This window comes from Bactrocera oleae, chromosome 4 (genome assembly GCF_042242935.1).
Source record: "Bactrocera oleae isolate idBacOlea1 chromosome 4, idBacOlea1, whole genome shotgun sequence".
Classification (NCBI taxonomy): domain Eukaryota; kingdom Metazoa; phylum Arthropoda; class Insecta; order Diptera; family Tephritidae; genus Bactrocera; species Bactrocera oleae.
This window is the reverse complement of record NC_091538.1, coordinates 16,943,043-16,970,512: the sequence shown is the minus strand read 5'-3', so window position 1 is coordinate 16,970,512 and position 27,470 is coordinate 16,943,043. Positions and strand designations below refer to the sequence as shown.

At 32.9% G+C, this 27,470-nt stretch overlaps 1 protein-coding gene across 1 annotated transcript; it reads right to left on the bottom strand.

The window, feature by feature from the left end:
- Positions 1 to 412: 412 nt before the first annotated feature.
- Mov10 (Mov10 RISC complex RNA helicase) lies at positions 413 to 26,654 on the bottom strand. Its single transcript, XM_014238231.3, has 18 exons — positions 26,561 to 26,654; positions 22,413 to 22,597; positions 22,233 to 22,346; positions 21,849 to 22,011; positions 20,701 to 21,092; positions 19,192 to 19,304; positions 17,686 to 18,435; positions 16,488 to 16,843; positions 16,129 to 16,261; positions 10,117 to 10,275; positions 9,537 to 9,709; positions 4,779 to 4,963; positions 4,411 to 4,690; positions 2,660 to 3,078; positions 1,751 to 2,562; positions 1,578 to 1,680; positions 718 to 994; positions 413 to 645 (listed from the first exon to the last, which is right to left on the bottom strand). Exons 1-18 carry the CDS (start codon positions 26,588 to 26,590, stop codon positions 490 to 492), a joined length of 4,800 nt encoding a protein of 1,599 aa, XP_014093706.2. The 5' UTR covers positions 26,591 to 26,654; the 3' UTR covers positions 413 to 489.
- Positions 26,655 to 27,470: the final 816 nt, after the last annotated feature.

Below are 27,470 nucleotides of genomic sequence, written 5' to 3'. Positions count from 1 at the left end.
GCCAATATCTGAATAATAATATACCAAAAACTAGATGGTATCACATGAGCAGCATGAACTTCCAGGTTAGCTTAACACTAAGCACAATCCATATTTTGTACACTCCTACTTACCATTAAAAGCGCTGATCGCAGGCGCAGTTTACTAAAGAGCTCTTTATGGACACTTCAAGGAACCCTGACACCTCTTATAAGCCCAACAATTAAGTTTAAGTCCAGAGATTCTGCTCATTCCAATGAGGGCACATCTCGGCACCCTTTACATGATATACACAGGAACCCGTTCAAAGTGGTCCAATGTATGGCATTTGTAGTCAGAAAACATTTCGATATATGTTAGAGGTATGGCTTCTACAGTCACATCAATGCCTGATTGCTTACTCTTTCGGATTCATCGATCTAGTCAAGACACATTTAATGGTACATATAAAAAATGTTTATTGGAAGTGACATTTCAACGGTTATTAATGAATTGTTATATGAAAGTTAATTAATTTTTCTTAGACACTACTGGAGCAGGTATAAAATTTCCATGACGTTGGCACTCCTTAATGACAAACTCGTAATCGCTTTGCTTCGAAAGTGTGACATTATTTCCGATGAGAATGAGTAGCGATTTTGCCCGCGAAAGAAGAACATTTAAACGCTAGAAAAACAAGAAATAATGCACATATATACAATATGATTATACACATATAGCACATGGTATTATACGAACCTTAGGATTTCTTAGAAAACCCAAACTTTTTTTTGATCGCACAAATGATACGATTATTACCGCTTTCTCCTTGCCTCTATATGTTTCAACCGAACCGGTTTCAATTTGAATTTTACGATAGTTATTTAATTCATCTTGAATTGACATGCATTGATTACGATATGGCGATATTATGCCAATATCAGTTTCTTCCAACTTGCGTCCATCGCCTAGACCATTATCCAATAAATCGTTTACATAATTTATAACCAATTCCTCTTCTTCGTAATTGCAAAGGCTGTCAAAATTGGTAATAACGAAAAATAAATGAATATTTAAAAAGGAGTAATGCAAATATATTTAATAAATAATAATATCACAGGCAACCAGGGGCAAAGGGTAAACTCTAGACTTATTTTATACCCTTGGCTTTAAACTCAAATTAGCTTAAGAATATATTTCCACGAATTTTTATTCAGATAATTTATACAATGACCGATATATTCGGCATATACGCAATTGAAAGATTATGAAGAGTTAGCCATAGGCGGTGAGATCACCACTTTCTTTATTTTCTAGAAAAACTATGATCTGTTATGTATTCCAATACCTTGATTTTAAAGTTAAAGAATCAGATGGCATTTAGAGTTGTTTTATGTGGAAAGTAAGATTGGTTGTAGGTAAAGGTGCCAAGAACTGCTAAAAGGAAATGCTTGTACTAAGTTTGGTTGATGTCTCCCTAACGCAACACAACGTACCATCCGTACATATAAGTTATCTAGCTATATTTGTGACCCTACATAAGCAATATATATTTTTCGATTATCGTGAATATTGCTTCCCTTCAACGCATAAAAATTACAAATTGTTTATTAACTCACCTGCCACTGTCGTCGTATCGTTCTTTACCGTCCACAGCGTGAAACAAAATCGGAAAATTTGGGTCATGTAAGCGTTTCCACTTGGCTGCCAAATTAGTATTTTCTGTAATTTATATAACAATAAGTAATAGTTTTACAGGCATATGATACATTTATAAAAATCTTCAAACTACCTGTGCTTGCCATAGACTCCAGCTTATTATCGTAGTAGAGTTCACTGAAAAGCTTCACGATTGCTGGATGTGAACGGTAATTACGACATAAACGTGTTTGTATGCTGCGATTATAGTGACCATTAGCCTCGTTGACGTCATAACATTTATGTTGTAATTGCCGTTCCATCAAGGATACACCTAGTCCTAATGCCTCGGCACGTTTTGAGTTTATTATCGGACCCAATTGTTTATGATCACCGGACAAAATAAAATTTGACTTTTTATTCAAACCACCGACTAAACCAATCAATCCTTCAGACATGGAACAAGCGGCTGCCTCATCCAGGAAAACATGCGTAAAATTTTGCAGACCACCGGTTATCAATTTGCCGACGCTACTTAAAGTACACACCACAATACGATAATCTTGTAGTACTGCAACATTCGGCATAAAATGCCAGTCATACATATTTGAATACTCAAGCAATAATTTATTAACATTTTCGCGACGGCTCTCCTGTGAGTAGCTATATATGCGCGCCAAAACTTTGCCACGTGGTTCTGTACCCAGCGAGAGCGTATTGCAAATGCGTACAGCGATCTCGTCGCAAGCGCAATTTGGACCGGCCGTAACAAGTATTCTAGATTTTTGATCATGGAATAGTAACTGCAGTATGGACTCTACAATGATTGAAGTTTTACCCGTACCCGGTGGTCCAAATATGATGTATGGTATTTCTAGCTTTTTATTCTTACAGCCCGATACAATGTTATGTACAGCTTCAACCTGCTCAGGATTACCCGCTATATTTTTGTCGTAGAAGGATAAGCTAGATATGCATCCATTTGTGAGTGGTTGAAAAAAATTTTCATCATTTCATTTAAAATTTCATTGAATACAATAACAGCGTATGTGTTAAAACTCACCACATACGCGGAAAACTCGTTGTAACGATTGGATTGGGAAAGAGGAAATGCTGCAGCATAGCACGCGCTTCACCGTACAGGCTTAATGCATTGTATTGATAGCACAGTGTAAGTCGCGCTGGATAAAATATGATTAGATAGACCGCCTTTGGATCTGGTTCTTTTAGATCTGATCCGACTTCAGTTTCGATAGTCACTGTTTTAGATTCGTCATTTACATCTTCAATATGAGCCAAATAAGTTGTTGCTACGGGTTTACCGCGTACATTCAACTCTAACGAACCGCTGATTAGAAATTCAAGAATTTGTTCTTTAGTGAGTGCTTTTGCTTCGGGACATTCGGCGACAATTAAAACGCGATTGTAGCGGCTGAGCAGAACTTCGTAGGAAGATCCGATTTTACGAGATTTTCTTGAAAGCTTTATGTCTCAAGGATAATACCATTATGTGTGCATTAGGGAGAGAAATAATACGAATATATATGTACATATCTGTATTTAAATGTTTTGATTAGTTGTGATCTTAGTATGCAACCTACATGTATTATAAAAAGCTATAAATCGGACTAATTAAATTGATTGATTCTAAATGTTTTACAAATGCTTAACGTACAACAATTTTGTATTGTAGATTATTTGAATATAATTAAAATAAGTGAAAAGGAGGCTACAGGGGCGCAGTGTAAGCGAGGTTATGTGAAGGCACGTTACTGTTAGTTCGGGGATTGTTTGTTACGTGTTTAAATTCACAATTTCGCTAAAAACATATTTTCATGCTCCACAATAATAACAATAATTTGCCTCAAAGATAATCCAATGACAAAAGGAGGGACCACTACTGATGCAGTTTTCGCCAGAAAAATTTATAAAATATTTAGCTATCATAATCCACTTGTAAATATTATTAATAAGAATACAGCGTCCGCTGAAAGTGAGATTAAATTGAAAAAATTTGTTTATCGAAAAAAATAAATAAAAAATTGTGTTTGCCAAAAATATTTCAATATTTTCATGTTTCCAATTTGTCATCATGAAGTTTCACTTCTTTCGCACGGAGGGAATCCACGCACCCTGTCAAGTCTGTGCCTTGAAACTTTAATTAACATTGTAATTGATACAGAAATTTTAAGTCATAGAGTTGTCGGAAAAATCTATAACTAATTTTAAAATTGAAAAAATATTAATTTTTTAAATTTAAATATCAGACCCAATTACTTAAAAGCTTCAGCTGTCTTATATTCCTAATTAATTTTAATTTGTGAAGTAAATAAAATTTTGATCTATTAATATACCCTGAATACGGTATTATACGGGCAAACCCTATAAAATTAGAATAGCATACATAAATGACCAGCGTAACGAGCTAAGTTGATTTAGCCATGTCCGTCTGTCTGTATATTCGCGAAGTAGTCCCTCAGTTTTTAGCTATCCCTCTGAAATTTTGCACACGTGCTTTTCTCCCCAAAAAGCTGCTCATTTGTCGGAACGGTCCATATCGCACCACTGTAGCATATAGCTGCCATACAACCTGAACGATCAAAATCAAGTCCTTCTATGGAAAATTTTTTATTTGACAAGATATAATATCTTTTTAAAATTTGTCATAGAATATTTCCCAAGGCAACTCTACAATCTCCGAATACATTTTTTAGATCGAGTGTGAGAAGTCTGGTTTGTTTTACTTAAAAACGCTTAATAATGGCAGAGCTATCACCAGAACCGTGCTCTAATGAATTTACTTTAACGACTTACCGTGAAACTATATCGTTTTGGCTGTTGTGATTGGATTAAGTTCACATCACGTTGTATGATACGTCTGTATTTGGAAAAATTCTCAACATCTTCAATTTGTAGCAGTAATTTCATGGCGTCTAGCATATTTTCTGGTGTAAAAATTAGACCACCATTGAAGTAATTAGCAAATTGTGATGAATATTCGCAAAGTACTTCTTCAGCAAATTTCTTCTTCTTCAACTCCAATAGTGCAGGCGGCGGCAGAAATTGCCCTAAAACCTCAGTTCGTTTAAAAAATCTGCGAATATTTGAATAATATAAATACAACTTACACAATATATGTATGTACCTTAATATATTTATTTATGTTAATACAAAATACTTACAGATTATTCGGTAAACGATGTTTTTTTTCATTTTCGTTATCGTTCAGAATGAGCTTTTTTTTAAGGGTCTTATGCAATTCATCTCTTTCTTTGTATTGCATAAGTTCCCGGTAATTTATGCAGAAAAATTTGCTGCCGCTTTCTAGCTCGATTAAATAGCCGGTACGATTGAGAAAATTGCCGATCTGTGAAAAAAGGGGAAAAAAAGGCTGTAACTGAACATTTAATACTTTCGCAACTTGCAAGGACCAAAGTCGGTGAAATACCTTCAGGTGATTTCAAAAATTTGATTAAAAACTGTTGCGAAATAATTCAATGTTTATTGTGCGGACAAATCGTGAAAAGATTACAATCAAATTTGGTATTTTATTAGTCATCGACTCAATTAGATTTTTTTATAATATGTTGCTTGTCCGAGATAGTAATATTAAGATCAACCTAATAAATTAAATCAAAGCTAAATTTAATATATGGGGTATATGAGGAAAATATAACCAAAGGATGGGAAATCGCAATTTCATTCTGGACTAATGAAAATCATTATATTAGATATACTTATGTCGTTTATGAAAACTGGTGTAATTTGTGGACCGATATCGCACATTTTTGGCATTAAACTTTATTATACAATACTATACAGTATTATATTTCCATTTTATTTTGCTAAGATATCTTACATATTGACCGATATACCATATACGCTATAAATCCAACCGAAAGATTAAAATCTGCCTTAATTTTAATATTAGACCTCAAAGGTCAAACTTCTCGGTAAACATTCAGGCATAAGCACTGGGGTTCACAAATTTGGTGTCTGGGTCCTTGAAAAGTTATATTCGGTTTCGACAATTATGGGTCGTAAGGTAAAATACCTTCAGGGCATTATTTATGCAATTTGTATTTTTATTCTGATAACTTTATTGATGTTTGATTTGTATACTGCAAAGTGAAAGAATCCGATGAAATTTAAAAGTTTTTTATATGGGAAGTAGACGTGGTTATCCTCCAATTTCGCCATTTTCACAGTGTATGATGATAAATAATTTGTGTAACATTACACACCTAAAAGTGGACGGTGCCGCACCCCTGCTCCAATCTTTATATCTGCTCCTAAAAACCCGTTTCCTATCACATCCATCTTGGTTGTGAAATTCAATGCTTGTGGCGCTCGGTTTCAAACGAATATTCACATTATGTTCGGAAATTTTGTTATTATATATTTTTTGTATGTAATAGACATGCTTCAGAAAAGGAATATATGTACAGACATAAATAAGGATAAAATTAGCTAATCAAGAATATTTTTGTGCACTGCGTACTAGAATTTAAAAATGTGATATAAGAGCGACAAAATCGTTTTCATATGAACGCAGTCTATATTATGCTTTGTACCAGGGATAATGGGATGCCCAACTCTTTCCAGTGTGAGATCGCCTCAAAATTAGCGTTTTTTATAACATTTTGCATTTTAGCCAGATCAGTCAAAATAATAATTTTAGGGCATTTAAATTAAAATACCCAACATTTATTTAGATTAAATATTAATATACATGTATCCGTTAAACATATGCAAAAACTATTTAAACCCTTTTTTGTGATTTTGTCATATATTAAAACTTTTGATTTTTAAACTTTCAATATTTAATCAAAAGAATAAATGTATTAGCTCTCAATGAATAAATGTTTTTTATAATTTTTAATTGAAAATCAATACTACTAAGCATGGTATCACAAAAGATTTCATCACATACATTTCAATTTCGCGTTTTCTTTCATTTTCATTGTTTTCCAATTTTTGTTAGTGATCTTTAACAGCGGTAAGAAATCTCTCTGTTGACATATTTTTCTGTAGGATTTCAGTCTGGCCGTCCCTCCTTTTCCAATTGCTAAACGTCAGACCTCCTGAACTTTGACAGTTGCTTGAGTTCAGGGGGTTTTGACGTTTAGCAATTGCGCTCTCATTTACAGTGAGAGACGAGTTGGGCATCTTTTTATCTCTGCTTTGTACTCCTTAGAGTTCCTTAGAATTAAAGTATTTACATAATTTTTCAACACCACGCACTTCATAGAATGTAAAGACTAAGAGCATAGCATAACTACTACAAATTAGTTTCCATACAATATTGATAAACACATGTATATGTATGTACATACATATATTGAAGAACTCATGTACATATGAAGGTCCATATGTTAAAAAAAAAACACACACTCAACAACAACAACGGGCATACAATTTCTTGATCCTACAATAAACATAATCCGAGTGCCTTAAGTGGATAATGGCCAATAATGGTTTATGGTTCCGTAAACAAACAATAATGTAGATACTTATGTACATACCTGCTTACGAAGTTACTTAGCTTCAAAGGGTAGACAAAGGTTTATATTACGTTAAAAATATTATAAACAATTTTCAAAAAATTAATTTCGCTGATTTTACATTTTGCTCTCTTTGTTTATACAAATGCAGTACTTATGTAAATATGCAAAATTGTATTGCTCTTCGGCTCAAACTCATTATACGCAATTGTTTCACAATGTAATGTAAAACGTATTTAAACAGTATGTATAGCAGAGGCAATATAAATTTACTTCGAAGATTAGTCATATAAGTCGATACAATATTTTAACCCTAAGGCTTAGCAACTAGTGCACTTTTTATAACGCTTTTATTAGCTTTACCTGTATCTTTCTATGTTTGTAACATTTTTCAGTGGTACTAAAATAGCAATAGATATGTATATTTGAGTGGCACTGTGACAAAATAATCACCAGTTATAACAAAAAACTAGGGCACAATAGACCGTAGGTCGCGGTGCATACCTCAAAAATTAACAAAAAACTAAAAACGCTCCTAAAACTATGTAAATTTTAAACACCATTATTTATATATAGGTAACATGTTGCTACATAATATAATAGTTTTGTTCAGCTAACAGTTGTTTGTATCACGTAAAAACAGTCGAATTAGGTATAGCGTTATTTACATATATACAAGTATATAAATGGTAAGGATGACGAGACGAGTTGAAATTTCTTTAAAGTGGGAGTGGCTCCGCCACCATTCTCGATATATGACCCAAATCGGATGATAACGCCGCTCACTTCCCCTGGTTTTGTTAAAAACTACTATAAATCAATAACTAAATTCGCCAGAGACATTAAATTTTACATCCAGGATGGTACAAGGGGGTTTTATAGGAGCCAATGTAAAATTCGGACGATGGGCGTGGCATTGTCCACATTTAGGGGTAATCACATATCTCTGGAACTGCAAAACCAACCAAATTCGGTACATAACATTCTCCTGAAGATTTCATATTACAGTGCGAAAATGTGCTAAATCGGACTGCGACCACGCCTATTTCCCATATACCGCAATTTTAAATTCCATATGATTCTTTCATTTTCCAGTACACAAATCAAGAAGCAATGAATAAACCGGATGAAACTTTTTACCAATAGTGCCCCTACAGTGTGCCACCTGACCAAAAATTGTTCGAACTATAATTGTTCAAGTCCCTATGTACCCAGTGCCTATAATTGACTTACCGAAAATATCGAAATATCGGTCAATGTGTAAGATATATAATTTCAATTCATATACAATAATAAAATAAATTAATGAAACTCTCGATAACAGTATGTCTTTGTGTCAAAAATGGGCTGAATCGGATCAGTACTTTCTTTAATATAAAATTTCCCAGCACCTGAAGTAATTGCGCGGGCCTTGATCCTTGCAAGTTGTGAGAGTATGAAATGTTCGGTTACACCCGAACTTAGAACTTCCTTAGTTGTTAGTTATAATAATCTACTATTTACGAATTTTGGTTCCATGATACTATTCCAATGTCAATTGAAATTCCAGACAGTTCCTTTAAAATGATTGTCTACTGATAATTCTTTATTAAGTTAGTTTTGCTTTTGAAATGTTTAAAATAAATTTAATAACTATAAAAATAATTGCTTTCTTCTTAGAACTGTGGTAACACTGTTTTTTTTTTTTGCAAATAGTTGTGAATAATATTTTGATTCTATTTTATTGTCAGTAACTGTATACATATATTGATGTTGACTCATCATCTATCCCCAAAATGCCAACAAAAGGAAAATATCAAGACCCGAAATAAATTTTTTAGCTCGGACTACTATAGCATATAGATGCCATACAAACTGATCGATCAAATTCAGTTTCTCGTATGGAAAACTTTTTTATTTGTAAAAAGTATTATAATTTTGATGCAACGTTAAGGGGTTTTTCTTGTTTTTACTAATTTAAAAAAATTTAAATGGTTTTACATATTTTGTAATAAAAATACATTATCATTATTATCATCGGGGAAAACACAATGTCTAAAGCTAAAACACATATGTACATAAGTATGTATGAAAGTAATTATTTCCATGAGGTAGGTAAATGTATACAACCAGGAGTGGCGTGCGCTAACTAAATTAATTGAATGATTAAGTAACCGATATATTGTAATAACTTATGTACGTACATATCTATATTAACAGAATATTTAAAAGAATCTCATTTCACTAGCCTTAGAGCTACAAATGAAACCTATACTTTAGTCGGAAATGAAATTGTTGGGCTATTTGTTGTTACTAATAACTTAAATATGAGAGTAAGTGTGGGTTTTAAAATGGAACCATTAATATGACCAATATGCACATTTATACATATACATGTGTATGTACATATCAACATTCATTAGTTAATGTTAATCTAGTTAATACGGACATACAAACCTTTCCACCTGGATTTTGCCCAATACGTGTGCGTATTTTGTCATTTTTAGGCAAGTTCAAAAACTCAGCAAATATTTTTCGCACCTCTTTTCTCTTTACAAGCCAATCGCTTTTGGGAGGAGGTTTTTGCAGCTCATACAAATATATAAGGAAGTGTCCAACTACATCCTTTTCTAAATAATATACATATAAAAACGAGAGATAATTATGAATGACATACATATGCATGCATGTATGTAATTTAAACTCTACAGCGAAAATGTACATATGTATGTACAGAAGTAAATAATGCACTATCTAGATTTCTAAAACTTGCATACTTACATACTAATGAAAAAGGTAAATGTATAGTTTAGGTCCCCCAACTAAGTGTGCCTCAAAAATTATTTTTTTTTTTAAATCGTCTTATTTTTAGGCGTAGATTACAAATCCGTGAGCGGAAAGCGAATTTTTTCAATATTTCTATTTTTTTAAATTTTTTCTAATTTTTTTTGAGGCCTCCTTAGTTGGGAGACCTAAACTATACATTTACCTGAAAAATAGAAATGTAATATATAAATTATTGCATTAAACCACTTACCGAATGGAAGAAATAAACTTTTGCGTGATTTTTTCGGCATATCAACAATGCAATTATAGAAGTTAGCTTTTATTGCAGACACTTTGTACACACGTATTGTATTTAGCAATAGAAATGCAACAAATTTAAATCGATTATTGCCTCTGTTTATTGTAGTTGTTTACAGGTCAACCAGATAATATATTTGACAAACGATCAATCCAACTATTATCGTTAGCACCCACTTTTGTACTGAAAATTACACGATTGAAATCAAAGCGGTCGCAACAGGACCGATAGTGCTGGAAAACGACTTGTTGCAATTTTCGTCTAAAAGTTGACACGAAAAACCGTTATATAGAAATTCCATACATATATACACATGAGTCTGTAGTGTGCGTATTTGATACCAATGTGTACTTTATGGTATTTAGTAACTTGTTCGGCGATGTAAATAAGATTTGTATAAACGTATAAATCTATGCTATAAATTATAATAATTTTCGCTTGTTAAGGAAGCGTCAAACATTTACACTTGATTTCATTATAAAAATTTACAACTGAATCGCAACGAATTCCAACACTATCGCGCTGATCCGTCATCTACTCGAGTAGATCGTTTTATCAAAGCGTTGCGTTTCACGAATCATTCGCAAACCCATACATATATGAATTAAAAACGCCGGCATGCAAATCGGAATATTTCGGCTTACATCGTCAATACGCTTAATATAAGTATGTATGTTTTTGTTATTGGGTTTTACATACCCATACAAACAAGAATGATAGATATTTACATAGGTGAACGATTATTCTTTATATGCAAATTGTTGTTTAGTCATTTCGTACAAAAAGTGGTGATTCCCCGAATAGCTTGCTTCCATAAATTGTAAATAACTGTGTACATATGTATATGTATATGTATATGTTACATATTTATAATCTGTAAAGAAATACCAGAGAATGTTGAAGAATTCTCTGGAAATACGTCTAACCAGAGAATGTTTCTATGATTTGACGAAATTTATAATTAGGAAAAGCCTTCTGAATTAAAAAAGCTGTATTACCGGTAAAAACCCCAGAGTTTATAATAAAATAAATATTTAATAGGCAATTTTTCCAACTTATGTGTGTGCGTTGCGTGAGCAATTGCTTATTGATCAAAGGATAACAATAAAACGGTGGGTAAGCGATCGCGTTTCCACTTTTGTGGTGGCTTAGGTCGTAAGCGTGAAGGAGTTAAACTCAATCCGAATACCAGCTTATACGTTTGAATCCTAAAACTCATGAAACTTAAATTTAATTTAATTTTTTATTTTATTAATTGGAATCTAAGCATATCTCAATTCAATTACATTAAAGGCATATTTTACTTCCTGAGATAATTAAAATATTTCAGGAAAATATGTTCATATGCTTAGGTTTATTGAATTATCCCTTATTATGCGTAGTTACACAAATGTGATAATCACACATACTTATATTTTTAAATACACGTACGCTGATGCTTGCTTCTTCTTGCCTCGCACAAACAATGACTTTTGTCCACACTTTTTGCTTTTTGCGAGAAGCAAGTTGAACGATCGCAAGCAAGGAGGGGTCAGGGGCGTACTGCCACATAATTATTTCAGATATATTTTTATTAATCGGATTTATTTTAAAAACGATTATAGGTATGAATTTATTTGTATTTATATTTTACGTATATATTTATTATATTACGAAAATAAATTAGTAATGCATCAGTATTTTTCTATACAAATTAAGCAACATATTAATATATTTAGGATATGCACAATATCGTCATATTGTCTTATTTTTTTATGACTGTCATATCAACACTGTTGTTTTTTCCCATGCAAAATTGAAATACGACAAATACAACACGGCGAGATATGTTTTTTGAGTGTGCTATTCTATCAGCTATATCTGTTTACTTTTTTTTATTGTTGACGTTTAGGTGTTTAAAATTGATAAAATAAATAAATTTAATAAATTTCTTTAATAATAATAAATAATCAGGTTAATTAAGATGAAGAAAAGTGAAATATTGTGGTTGCAATGTAAACCAAAATGCCGGCGGTTCAACATAAAGAAGCTTTAATTTTATTTTTGTCACTTTCTTATGGCATTTTTGTATTCTTAATTTTTCATTACCAGCTGGTGAAGTGAAGAAATATTACAGAATATGACATACAACAATTAAGGGGTGCTCACAAGTGTCGTATTTTTTAAGACAATTGAAATACGACATGACATAAGACGGCTTGTGAATTGCCGGTTTATGAGTTCTCACTTGACACGCCTCTGTGCATGGTGGCAACCAACGAATTTGTGTTGTTGAAAAAAACCAAATGACGACTTTGTCGACAATCATACATATATACATATGAGCTCGCATACATATTGACTCCGAATTTTGTTCATCGTGGCGGAGTGGACAACATTTGTTTGAATCGACAATTTTACGACAATGTCGGTCGGCTATGTTGTCTCGTTTGTCCTTTTTGCAGTGGTTTGCTATTGAAAATTGACTTATGCTTTTTTGAAATACTACGCTTACCTATTGCGTTACATTTTCATAGTCGTTTTTAGATAAAAAGGGCTAAATCGAGAAGTTATGAAACAATGATAATAAGTAAATATATAAAAGTACTATCACAGTAATCACACTCCATGATTAGTATATATAGAAGTAATTAAAGATTTCATATGAATGGCAATTTTATATAAATTGTATAATATAATGTCATATACATATAGTGCACAATATGAAAAAAACTAAAATATTATTTTAACTCGCTAATAGGTCATGTTGCCAATTCTCCTTTCTGAAGGGAACATCAGACAAATTCTTCAATTTCTGATTTTTAGCATCGTCGTGAGGAAGCAGCTTGTGGGCAACATACAAATGCGAGGGGAATGGTAGGATTTTCAGTGATACATATTGTAAAATTGAAATTTTTCTCGTTCTACTGAAACCATTCAAATTCAATTTCATTCATTTACTTAACGCACATTTGCGTAGGAATTCTATATGAAAACCAAATTCTAAATAAAAAAATAGCGCGGTACAGTTATGAACAACCGCACTTTGCTTTAAAGCAGACGCACATTCCTTATGAATGAATTTGTTGTCTTTGTAATATGAAATACTTAGAAAATATGCCGCGAGTTTGCTTGAATATTATTGGTCGATTATGCTGCGTTTACGTTTTTTGTCACTTGCGCGAATGTTTGAGTTTTTTGCGAAAGACATATTGGGGGACATACATACATATGTACATAGGTATGTGTACATATATGCAAATATATTAGGACATGCGCAGGAAGGCAATTTCAAGAATATTCACATATAGACATATGAACATTTGAAGCAAGTAAACAACAATAACTGTTTAAGTTCACAGATTAGACGCAGTTACTCTAATATCGTCTATGGTGCTGCTTGTATAGCACGTTTGCTTATTGCAAAGTAAAATATTTTGCCTAAGTTTAAATCCTATCAAATATTTTTATATAATCTTTTTTTATTTTTATAACCCTTTTTTATTAAATGATATTTTAATTATCCCGTTCCCTTCCCGTTATTTAGTTGGCAAATTTGTCCGCATATGTATGTCAATATCTTGGAGGCTTCTGACCTACCGTTGTAAAGCAGATTCAACACCTATTGCATCGCTACTGTTCAGGATAACTTCCGTAATTGAATGCTCGAGAATTGTCCTTGTCCTCTACGGATCTGTCTTTGTATATATGTTTTGTGCTTTGGACAGGTTGCCAGGAGGCGTTGCGGTTCTGATATGCACGATTTTCTCTGATGTTTTCAGCAGGAAGGAAGTTAAGCTTATAGGCCTAAACTCTTTCGAGAAGGTTAACTTGTTTCTACCTGCCTTCGGTATGAACACCACCCTCTCTTCATGTGTACGGCACAAGAGTTTCAACTCGCAACTTATCGGCGCAACTTGGAGTTAGCAGACGGTCATTACAATCGGATAATTCTTGAGGACTTAAACTTGTTTCCGTACAAAGTTCAAATAACAACCCGGTTAAACCCTCTAGATTTGCCTATTCGCCTGGGGAAGCCAATAACTTGATAAATTGCCTGTTTATATCTGATGAGGCCCATTTTGATCTAAACGGAAATGTAAACAAGCAAAATTGCCGGATATGGAATGAATCAAATTTAAAAACAAGTAAGGAAGCACTAAGTTCGGATGCAACCGAACATTTTATACTCTCGCAAAGTCAAATGGTATACTCGTTTGAGATTTCTTTGTGCATTGACTGATATTTTCGGTAGAAGGTCAACTATAGGCACTGGGGTCCACATATTTAGTACCTAGGGGCTTGAACACTTTTGGTTCGATTTAGACAATTTTTGGTCACAAGGTGGCATACTTTAAACGTATTATTCACGCAAAGTTTAACCCCGATATAATCATTGTTGAAAATGGTGTTATATGTGAAATAGGCGTGGTTGTAATCCGATTTCGCCCATTTTCGCACTATGACATAGAAATATGAAAAGAACGTTATGCACCGAATTTGGTTGAAATCGGTTAAGCAGATCCCAAGATATGGGTTTTCACCTAGAAGTGGGCGGTGCCACGCCCACTGTCTAATTTTGAACGCGGCTCCTATAAAGTCATCTCATACCATCCCAGAGATAAAATTTAATGTCTCTGGCGTGTTTAGTGCTTGATTTATCGCGCTTTTAGTAGTTTTTAAGAGTACCGTTATATGAGGAGTGGGCGGAGTTGCCACCCGATTTCACCCATTTTCACACTGTAGGTAGAGGTTCTAAAAAATTTGCTTCCAGTGAATTTTGTTATTATAGCAGTAGCGGTTTAGGAGATATGCACATTAAACCTATTAGGGGCGGGACCACGCCCACTTGAAAAAATTTAACTGCAGGTGCTCCTCCCTATTGTGATCCTGTATACCAAATAAGAGTCTTGTATCGTGTTGTGGAGCTTAGTTATGGCAATTTATTTGTTTTTGAATAATGGCGTTTTGTGGGCGTGGCAGTGGTCCGATTACGCCCATCTGCAATAAAAACCGTCTCACGGTACCAAGAAACATGTCTACCAAGTTTCATAAAGATATCTCAATTTTTACTCAAGTTAGAGCTTGCACGGACGGACGGACAGACATTCACCTGGTTTTCAACTCGTATCTTCATCCTGATCATTTATATATACATAACCCTATATCTAACTCGATTAGTTTTAGGTGATACAAACAACCGTTAGGTGTCTGTAGCAACAGGTTGCGAGGGTATAATAATCTACGAGCCGGAACTTCACCCAGAACGAGTCACTGTGTGGTGCACAGTTTCAGCAAGATGTTGTCGGGCAATACTTTTTTGCAGAAAACGATATAACAGTAACTGTTAATGGGCACCGTTATTTTATCCAGATGCGCCGAAGACGTATCTCTTTCAATAGCGTTTGGTTCCAGCAGGATGGAAAAATTGCACACATAGCCAGACCGGTTATTGTCGAGCTCCGAAGAAAATTTGAAAACAAATTAATATCAAGAAACTCCACTTTCCGGCCCCCAAGGTCACCTGACCTGACTGCACCAGACTTATTTTTATGGGGTTATGTCAAGCAAGATTTACGGTCCATAATTTCTAAATATAATTAATTATATAATATAAAATAAAATTTATGCAACATAACTGTAATATTGGTTTTTGTGTTTTAATAAGATATAAAAGTAATTTATTGAGTTTTCATTTCAGTACATTCTATGATATTTGTTTTAGTGCAGAAAAATTATGAAAAGGAATTTGAATATACATGCATATGTATGTTGATAACTAAGAAAATATTTACATACTTATGTATATGTTTGTGAATGTAAAATGAAGAGCCATGCTATTTAAAGCTATAAATTTGGTTTTAACTTTTATTTGTAATGTAGAGTAATTCACTTGTTATCGCTTGCTTTCACTTTGTTAGCACTAAAATAAAAAGAAAATTAATTTTAAATATGTTTTCATTTTCACTCATGGAATGAATTTACAGTTTGTCTTGAAATTTTCCATATGTTTGCACTTCTTGATTACATATTCAAAATCATCACTTTGTTGTAAAGTTTTTGGGTTTCCTATGAGTATGAGGAGTGATTGTGCACGCGATAAGACAACATTGAGGCGCTAAATTAACCAGAATAAATATTTAGTAATAATAGAAGTGAAGTCATTTCTTAAAGTAGCTTAAGTCGACTTAAGCCAATTTTGGAATTTAAACTTCTGGATGTATGTAGTTCATATTAGTTAAAGTCGTATTAAACCAAGGTCGGTGTTCACATTAGCTTAGATCGACTCAAACTACTTGAACATATGTATAGCTATAGAAATATTTTTAAATATTGCTGCGTACCTTCGGATCGGCGGTAAAGCCTAAATTACAAAATGACTTAACAAATGAGGCAATTATTATAGGCTTCTCTCGCCCTTGAAATAGCTCAACTGTACCCACTTCAACACCTTGTATATTTTTCTTCTGTAAATTTTGCTTTATGTATGTACATTGTAATTTGTATGGAGAAATTACTCCAATATCGTTTGGTTTTACCCCCAACTGTTGAATTGTCTGAACGACTGTATTGATTTCCAGTTGATTAAAGGAACTGCATGATGTTGAGGATTTGCCAAGTTTACCAGCCACTGCTATAAAGATCACTGGCCAGTTTTTATTCTTCAAAATAGTCAAGTTTTGCAAACTAAACAAATTAGCTGAAAATAGAGAAAAGAAGTTTATAGTATATATGTATATGAAAAATAATTGGGTAAAATATTCAAAGTCTTATAAAAAAATTTACAAAAATACTCGTATTTATGTTTTATGTCCAAAAAAAATTCCTAATCGAGCAGTCAAGAAATTTTCAGTAATTTAATGCATACTTTTACTCAATTCACGATAAAATAAAATCATTAACCAATTTGACAATTTAAATAATTTCAAATATTTAATTATTTCAAAATAAAGTCATTAACAAATGGAACAAATATAATAACTTGAACAGTTTAAATCATAATTTTTCTCAATTTATTTTTTATGTAAATAATAAACTAAAACCAGAAAAAATAACTCTCAATTTACTATACAATATTACAATTAACCAATTATGCAATTAATTAAGTTTTAGTAACTTAACTCTTAATTTCTTTCATATTATTGTAACATACAATAACAAAATTTACTTATTGAGCAATTAAGAGAATTTTAGAAAATTAACTCCTAATTTCTCACAGTTCTTTATGCAACGAAAAAATTAAATTACATTAAAAAATTGTCCATTTTTTCCATTTCAAAGTTTTGCAATTCCGTAGACATGTTAAATTTGAGATAGAACGCATTTTGATGATAAAATTAAAGGTCATAAAAAAAAATGATAGACAGCTTAACTTTTCAATAGTACCCAATACCAGACTGCAATCGAAGATAAATTAAAGTTAAATCCTTATTTGCGAAATTAAAAGAATATGATTGCATTTTTCACAAATAGAGTAAAAACTTTTCTGACAGCTCTTAAATGCAATTTTTTTTCTTGATTGCCGCAATCAATTGAACTCACCTAAATTGACTTTTGCTAATAATTCATTATCATAATAGAGATGATTATAGATATTGACAATTGCCGGATGCGAACGAAAATTGCGTTTCAAACGTGTTTGTAATGTGTAATCATAAGTACCATCCGTATTGACGGCATAACAATTACGTTCGAGCAAGCGTTCCATCAGCGAATATTTAAGACCAAGTTCAGCGGCTACCCGTGACATGATAACCGGTCCTAATTGTTTCGTATCTCCCGATAAGATTACACGACAATATTTCGTATTCACACTTGTGATAGCAATCAATGCTTCCGTTTCCGTAGTGGCACCGGCCTCATCAATAAAAACATGCGAAAATGGCCAATCGCCATTGGTGCCGGTACGCAAACGACCCATGGTAATGAGTGTCACTATAATTATGTTGTAGTTTTGTAATACACTCACAGATGGCGATTTGTATTCACGTTTGCAAAAATTCGAATGCTCCAAAAGGTTTCGGTTGATATTTTTCATACCTTTCTTACACAGTGATTTTGAAAATACACGTAACATATGGGTGGGCGGTTTGGGACGTCCCATAAAGTTAACACCTCTGCGTTGTAAAGATAGTTTTCGGAGTAATAGATTATTTTCAAATAGTTCACATAATTTCAAAGCGATTGTGTCACAAGCCGAATTTGTACTGGCAGTAATTAAAATGCGGCATTTGGGTCGATTAATGTAAAGCTGTAAAATAGCTTCGACGATTGTGGTCGTTTTTCCGGTACCTACATGGGGAATCATATAAAAATATTAGTCAATAGAGAATGTTTGCGTACACATTTTTGAAAAATAAGCGAAATTTACTAATGTGTAAACAGCTACTGTCCAAAATTCAGTCGAATCAAACTAGTAGATTTATTTTTACTGAGCATGGAAGCGGGCGTGTCCGCGGATTTTATAAAAATTAAAGAAGAACAATAATGGACTTGATTCTAGTTTTTGGATGGGAAATCGCGCATTGAAAATAGTGCGCTTGGAGCATGTAGTTACTTAGACTGTAATTCTTCACCTTCGATGTAACAGGGTTTTACTATTCCGAACTATTTAGCCGTCGAAACGACAAAACTTTCCAAACTTGAAAAAGTCACTCACTTGGTAGAAATTTGAGTCAAATGAGGAGCTCATCGCCGTCATGATGGCCGATTTTGCAAACCTTTATAAAATATATATTTTTAGGTTAACATACTAGAATATACTTGGGTCAAGTTTCTTGAGCTAGAGCGAATATACAATATATTGAGGTGTAAATTGTCGTCTTTTCCAAAATTTTCGTTTTTTGTATGGTAAATATCATACTTATAGGGACGTCTTCGTAGGCTGATGCAATTGAAAAAGTTGTATGGTATGTGTATGTACTATATAGTATACATATGTGTATAATATCTTATATATAAGTATATAGTATACATATGTGTATAATATCTTATATATAAGTATATATTATACGTATATTATTACAAGCTACAAATAAAAACGTTTACCTGGTGGCCCAACAACTATGTATGGCGCAAAGGGATTTGCACCGCCGACAATCTGCTGCACAGCTTGTAATTGTTCGGGATTCTCAAAAATCTGCCCATTAATTAGTTTTAATCTGTAGTAGCAATAGAAAATAATTAGTTTCTTTAATATAATCACCGTAGAGAGTGGAATCTGTCGTTGAAAATTGTTTGGAAAGTAGACGTGGCCCATCCCCCTAAAAGGCTTTATGTATGTATATCTCACAAAATGCTAAATCTATATCAAACAGGCTCGCTGAAAACATTTTCTTCGTTTTTTAGACATCTCCCACTTTTAGATGAAATCCCAACTACCCGAACAATTTCGACCAAATTTGGTGCCTAACAATATCCGGACATCTTATTGTTACAGTGTGAAAACGGGAAAAAGCCGACTACAACCAAGCCTACTTTCCATATAACACTGTTTTAAATTCCATCTGATTATTTTACTATGTTTCCGAAAATGAGTGAAATCGGCTATTGAATTATATATGTACATACATGTAAATACGAGTATATGCATACGTTTCTATTGTTATAATTTTCGCTATAAAATTTGATCTGATATAAAGTTTTACTAAGACCTGAAACCCCGTCTTTTAAGCATTGCAAACTGTGATTGAATAAAATCTTCGGCTAGGGCTTATCTCAGTTCTTCCTTACTTGTTTTTATACAGGTAGGTTTAAAAGTGAGTAGTGCTCACCAAGAAATAGCACTACTAGCTCCAAATTTTGTTTTTCTCAAGTTGTTACGTCTGTCGTGTAGACACATGCAAAGTTACAAGTCATTCTGTCAATTATTTCTTTGTTTACAAGACATTTGAAGTTGACGTGTCAGTGTAGTATTTTAATATGGAAAAAATTGAATATCGCGCAGTGATTAGATTCTTTGTGTTGAAAGGTTTAAAAGGAAAGGAAATTTATGAACAAAGTTTCGAAGTGTATAAGGAGTCCTCGCTTTCAAAACTCACCGTTGAATTTTGGGCTGGTGAATTTAAGCGTGGTCGTACTAGGCTTGAAGAAGATCGACGCGCAGGACGACCAAAAACCGTAACCACACCAGAAAGCATTAAGCAAGTTCATAATATTGTTGATGAAGACCCATGTTTGACTAAGCCTAAAATTGCTAATGTAATGCTAAAGAGTATTTCAGATAGGATCGAAATCAAACTTCTCAGCATAATTTGGAGCATTTTAAGCAAAATAAAACCGATTTCTTGCGTCGTTTCATAACTATGGATGAGACTTGGATCTACCACCATGATGGTAAATTGAAAAGTCTTTATAGGGATGCCAAAAAATTATTGGAGGATCATTGGAATAAGTGTATTGAAGTTAAGGGAAATTAAATTGAATAAAAAAATATATTTCGTACCAAAAACAGTATTTTTTCATTTCCAGCGCAGAAACTTTTCGACCAACCTGTACATACATATGTAAAACAATTTCTAAATTCTGCCCGGAAAAACATACAAAATTAACACTTACTTAACAACATTGGTGAACTCTTGTTTATAAGGATTTCTGTTAGGAAAAAGATAGTCACGACGAACTTCATTTAACAATTCCAATGCACGATGCTGATAACGAACATGTACACGATGTGAGCGAAATATAATATCATATTTTTTAGTAATATTAAATCGTGGATTAGAACATTCCACATAAGCGGTTTGTCCCTCCAGTTTATCGAGTATACCGACTTCTCGAAAAAGTTCGGCACCGCTGTCGAGTGCCTCGTGTGGATGGTGTAACAGTAGATCAACGGGATAATTAAGTTGATTTTGTGACATTGCACGGCTCATAAGAGGCACAAAGACCACCTCATCCATTATAGGGTTGAGTATTTCATCAATATTAATATGTGATGGTACGTTTATCTACAAAATTAAAGCAATTGGTGTGAATAAATAAATATGTACATATGTATATGTATAGTATTGACTTTGTACTATCGGGTTTTAAACGGTAAATCATAAATACGAAATAAATAAATAATTACTACTTGAGGAATAGAAGTGAACACTACAATACATATTAGGTTGGGTTGCAAAAAAAATTTTTTCCGCTTGGTACTGGGAAAAGTATAAAACCATTTTTTGAAAGCAGTCAATTTCCTACAAAACTGTGAGTTTTCCAAATTACAATGATTTTTTTCATTGAATTATAAAATTTATAAGAAAAAAAATTTGCCTTAAAATAATCAAACTTCAACCGTTCCAATTTATAATTATTTTTTTCTTTGAGTTATAAATTTCATAAGATAAATATTAAAAATTCAACCAATAATATCTTACAAACGGTTAGATTTATGAAAAAATCGTCAGAGACCTTTTTGTAGAGCATTCAATTTCCTACATCCATGAAAAGAGATATTTTTTCAAGTAGTTGGAAGCGAGATTTGAATTTTTCTATCTGATAATAAGAAAAAAATTAAAACTGTAAGACGGAGTACCTTCCCGTTTCAATTAAAAGTTCATACTCAAAGTCTTTCTTAGAAGTGTCTCAGAACCTATTTTTTAGAGTACAAAGCGCATAAAGATATTCGTTATATTTTGACCCACCCTAATATATACTTATATGAACATTTACATAACTATTGATGATATGATATTTGGTTAACTTTTCCCACTTACATTGAATTTTAAATACTTTTCACTTGTAGTATTACTTACTACCACATTTTCGAGATATACATTGCAATACGACAACATAGTGTGAAGATCCTCTATTTGTATGAGCATTTGAAATATCTTACAAATGTTGTTTGACGTTAATTCGTTTGTGCTTAAATAGTCTCTGAAAAAATATTAGTTTATATTTAAAATGACAGCAATTAGAAAAATATATTTTAATAATATAGATAGATCTTTTTTCGTATCTCTTTAAAAATTTTCGTTTTTGTTTCATATTATAAACGTTTAAGGGATTATCACGTAATGTAACGTAAGGATTTTTTTAAGCAATAGGAACTTGTAAATATATGCCAGTTTAAAATATGCTCAAATTCTCACACTCACTCTATCACTTTGTCACCGTGTGCCAGAAATTCACTATTAAACCGATTCCCTTGAGCAACCTTCATTTTATCTGTTGGATAATAATATGCCAGGTCTTCGACTATTGTGAAATTTCTTTGAAAAAAAAGAATATTAAAAAAAAAAATTTAAAACAAGTTATACTTTGAAATATTTGATTACCCGAAATATGGTTGTTCAAAAATACGATAATACGGAAGATTAGGACCAGGCTTTTGCGCTCCCGACCCTGGTGCCTTTTCCACATCTTCTTTGATATTAAGTTTATTCTTAAAATTAGAACATATATCTGCATAGGTCTTGCCAGTGCTAATTGTTAAAGGTTTCTCCACAACCTCAGGAACGCTCTATAAAAAATGGAATATATATAACATTTGTGGACATATGATTATATTGTATATTATAACGGATTTCTCCATAATTCGTCTAACTCAACATCACTCTTCGATCCCTGGATTGTTAAATAAAAGTCCCAATTTAATGGCTATACACTTATCTTTATTTCTAGTTCCAACAACTTAACACTTATTGCTCGTTATTCGAGCTTACAACTTCTTGCTTATGTCTTAATTGCTTTTAACTAGACTACACTCTAAGTAGAACTGTATCTGCTGCACAATCTGGCAGCCCTTATATAGTAAATCTTTAACAAAACATTGCTTCTAAAACATATTTTCTTCACTGCGTGCTGGACGTGGTCTATTCGGTCGAATATTATCCAATAATGAATGCTGAGTCTCAAGATGGGTGATGATGTTGCGAATAGTATGCTCAGGTGGCCGATTATGTTGACCATAAGTTGAGCGAAGCGCGCAAAACACATTCATTACAGAACGTGAATTTTCGTAATGAAGTTGAATGATTTATAAACGTTGTTCAGACGTCCTTCCATGATGAAATGCCAAATAATATTGAACAAAAATAACATGACAGCTTGACACGACTCACGCGTGATCTGCCAAAACAGGGCTATTGAAAAAAGTACATCTATTTGGATCACCCGTTAATTATCTTCAAGTCACTGCTTTTAAAATTCAAATTCTTCGGTTTTAGCACGCCTGTTATAGAGTTTTTAGCTTAAAATCATTATCGCGGAGAGAAGTGACATAACGAATGCGATGTCATCACAATTGATGAACAATTATTTCCATATCGTGGGCGAACGTGTTTCACTTAATACTTGAACATATGTATGTATTATATGTGCCATCGAAACAAGCAAAGTACACTCTGAAAGTTTGGAGGGTCTGCGACACATTTCCACTTCAAGGTAAACTGGTCCCTTTTACAGATAAAGAGCGTAATGCGCACAGGGAACAAAATCACCGACAAAACGTGGTTCTAAACTAAGTAATTATGAAGTTAACATAAGCTTTTTATTCAACGAAAGACTATAAATCGGTGTACAGTTTGCAATAATCCCGTGCGGAATATTCACGGCACGAAATATTGTGTAACGGTTGTTAATTTCTGGGAATCACAATATTTCGTTGAAGCTTTATAGTTTATACATTACAATATTTTAGCTATCTTTTTTTATACTCTGGCAACATATAGCAACAGAGTACAAGAGCAAAAAATCCACAAACCAAGATTTAAACCTGTAATTTCGTACGGTTGTGGCGCCGACGCTTCGCTTTGGTAAGTCTTTTTCCTCATATGTTACGTTTGAAAATTAATGACATATCTTAAGATAACCGTAACTCACTAATTAAATACGTATGTATGTACGTCAGAAATATTAAATTTCATATCCGAGGTGGCACGGAAAGGCTGTATAGGACTCAGCGTAAAAATTGGACAATGGGCGTGAGACTGTCCACTTTTACATAGGTGAAATGCTATATCTCAGCAATCAGATTTGGTGCACAATACGATCTTGATCGCTCTGTCGAATAATGAATGCCGCAACATTTTTATAATAAAATTTTTTATTTGTAAACGGTATTATAGCTTTGGTGTATATGTACATATGTACTTACATACATATTTACTTTAGAGGATCTCCTACGTTTCCTTCTCGGTGTTACAAACTTCGTGGCAAACTTAACATACATATGTATGTACATACATATACATATGAATGTACCTTGCACAGGGCATAATGAACAGCGTGATGTGTTGAGTCAATTTAGCCATGACCGTCTGTCTGTATATAAACATATTAGTCCGTCAGTTTATTGAGATATCACGTCTTTTTCTGTCAAGTAAAATGCTCATTTGTCGGAACCGATGATATCGGTTTAATATAGGATTGTCCAAGGCAACGGTTAAATTTTCGAACAAATTGTTTAGATCGGACAACTGTAGTATAGCTGCCATACAAATTGACCGATCAAAACTAAGTTCTTGTGTGGAAAACTTTTTTATTTGTGAAGGGTATCTAGTACATATAGCTTCGGTGCAATCGAAGTTAACGTTCTTTCTTGTTTTTTCTTTTGACAAACATGAATAAATTCTATATTTAAGCTTGAATAAAAGCTAAAAAAAACAAACATTTATACAATATGTTTACGTAGCTTATTCGAATTGTTATTGTTTATCTCTTATGTCGTTGTAGGTATCGCTTTTAGTTATGATAGCCCAATTTTTATACTCTTGCAACAAGTTCCATCAGAGTATATTAATTTTGTGCACCTTACGCTTACTGGTAGTGCGTACAACTAAACAAGATGAATGAATGTAAGTAAATCGCGTGATCTAAATCGGCTGATAACCACAATACTTCCCATCGGCGGAACTGGTGAACCGATTTTAAATTTAGCATATAACATACATCTAAATTGATTTTAACGCTGTTAATTTTTTTTATTTATCAGATCAAAACCACGCCCATTTACTATAAATGACATTAGGTTATTTAACTTTACACTAGTTGACTCAATGAAGTTACCATAAGATGATACTTAAGGGGTTACAAACAGTTAGAATTTTCAATTTCTTTTTTATGTATATATATTTAGGAATACACACAAAAAAATTTCATATCATTCCGGTGAATATTTTCGAAGTTATACGCAAATTTAAAAAGGCGTTTCAGAGTGCTTGGGGGTACAAGGCCGGAGTGGCAGCGCGTTTTTCTCAGAATGGTGTTTTTAAAGTCGGTGACTAACATTACTAAACCGGTGACTAACGGCTAAACCGATTAGTCTCAAATTTTAACAGGAGCTTCTTAAATATATTTTTTAGTTATTAATCAAAGATTTTTTTTCTCCGATCAATGTTTTTGTTCTTATAAACAATTTAAGTCCGAAATTTCGAGGAGCCGAAGAATCGAAAAAATATTCTGCTTATTCCTTGGATTAATTACTAGATTTAACATTACTTTAACGAAATCTGATGATACAGTTCAGAGATACAGTGGTCACCGCAAAACGTCTTTTTTGAGAGGAGCTCCCGGAGATCAGCTGAAGCTCTTTTCCAAATAAATATTCTTACTAGTACTAAGTCTTAAAATACATTGTAGTTAAAAGATACCATAATATGTCTATACATTTTTGGATCAATAAATTCTCTCAGAAAAACTTCTGGAAAATTAATTTTTTTATGGCCTTCTCACTGTATATAACACATTAAAGTACATATATAATATAAGGGTCCAATTTTTTCTAAAAATCGGTTTAGACTATACAAATATTAGATTTTAATATACATAGATTTCCGTTCCTCTGTTTTACTTTATACCGTAGATATCGCTTAGTGAAAGACCTTTCAAAAAATTAAGCGAGCAGCTATCGATAAGCATAAAACCATTCAACGCCAAAAAATTATCTACAAACTGCATGACACATGCATATGTATGTACATACAGGTATTGATCGACTGTATACAAACTTAGCTCTTCCTTACATGTATGTTTTCATAATATTTATGTGTTCTAAAATTCGTCATAAAAATGCTGTTTGCATTACAAATATGTATGGATTACTGTCTTCCATAGTTATCGAGATATAGTGTTTCATCTAAACGTGGGCGGTAAAATAAAAAAAAATGAAGAAAATTTCAAAACTTTTCGTGGGTGTCTAGTTAACCTTTCCAAATTAATTTAATTAAATACTTTTTGCACTTTATCGTAATATCCTTTACGAAAACACTATGTTGTGGGCGTGGCAATGGTTCATTTACGCTAATTCCCAATGGAGCGCCAAAGGAATACATACAATTTTCATCAAGTTCACCTTAATTTTCACGCAAGATTTTGTTACACGGATGAATAGGCAGACACAACTATTATTCGGAATCAATTCTAGCCAAGGAAAAACACACACACATTTGCACTTAGAATATGTTAGCATTATTTACAAAATTACCTTTTTTGTTTTATTATACTTTTTGTTCATTTTTCTACAATTTTACTTTAAACTTATTTAGGTAAATTTTGCTGCACCAATATTTTTTTATTAATATTTAATTTCTAATGTATCTGTACACTTTAACAAAAAAAAAGTTAGATTAAAGCAAACAGCATAAACGTACAAGTCAACGATCGGCGCAAAACTAAAGCTCCAGTTTCAAAGAAATTATCAAATATTCAACTTAAAAGTCTAGTGTAAGTACAGTGAAACGTGAATAAGTGAAACCTTATGAATATCTCTCTATTATATATAAAAGTTTTCTGCTGCTGTCGAGAATCAACTAACATAAGAGCGAGCGTCCCGGAGCGCAGCGGAGGGCGCCTAGTATAGTATATTATAAAACGGAAATAAAATTTTTTCGGTATATGTACATGTGCTAGACAAACATGAAACTGTCGTCATTTGAGTTATTCCTCTGTTTAGTAATTAACCGTTACATGAGATTTGATCGTGACGTTTCCCGATTTCGTCTACTGATTTGAAAAAGGAGCACGTTCTCGTTCCGTTTGGTAAGCATAATGCTAGTACTAGTTTATAGCAAAGCAGGCGGGCTGAATGTAAACTCATTTGAACAGAAAGTTCGGGTGTTAACGAACATATTATAAATATTTCAATTCGTAAGGTCCAAAGGCAAACCATAGTACATACAATATTCCAAGTTCACTAAATTTTGGTAAGAAATTTAGCTTAGTGATCGATAATATACGGTATAAAGCCGACTGGAAGTTTGAAATCCTTATATTAGGTGTATGGCAGCTGACCTGTTTTTATCAATTTTTGGCATCACGATACACTATGACCTCACAAGTTGCCCGATATACATACATACTTATATAGCATAAAGTCAATCGGAAGTTCGAAAGTT

Bases quoted from the DNA above. Each gene is read 5' to 3' on its own strand.
- Mov10 (XM_014238231.3), bottom strand. From the start codon at position 26,590: ATGAACAAAAAGTATAATAAAACAAAAAAG. The intron at 18,436-19,191 runs GTAAACGTTTTT...TTCCCCATGTAG, and splicing joins CATAGTTGTTGGGCCACCAG to GTACCGGAAAAACGACCACA. The intron at 2,563-2,659 runs GTGAGTTTTAAC...ATGCATATCTAG, and splicing joins ACGAGTTTTCCGCGTATGTG to CTTATCCTTCTACGACAAAA.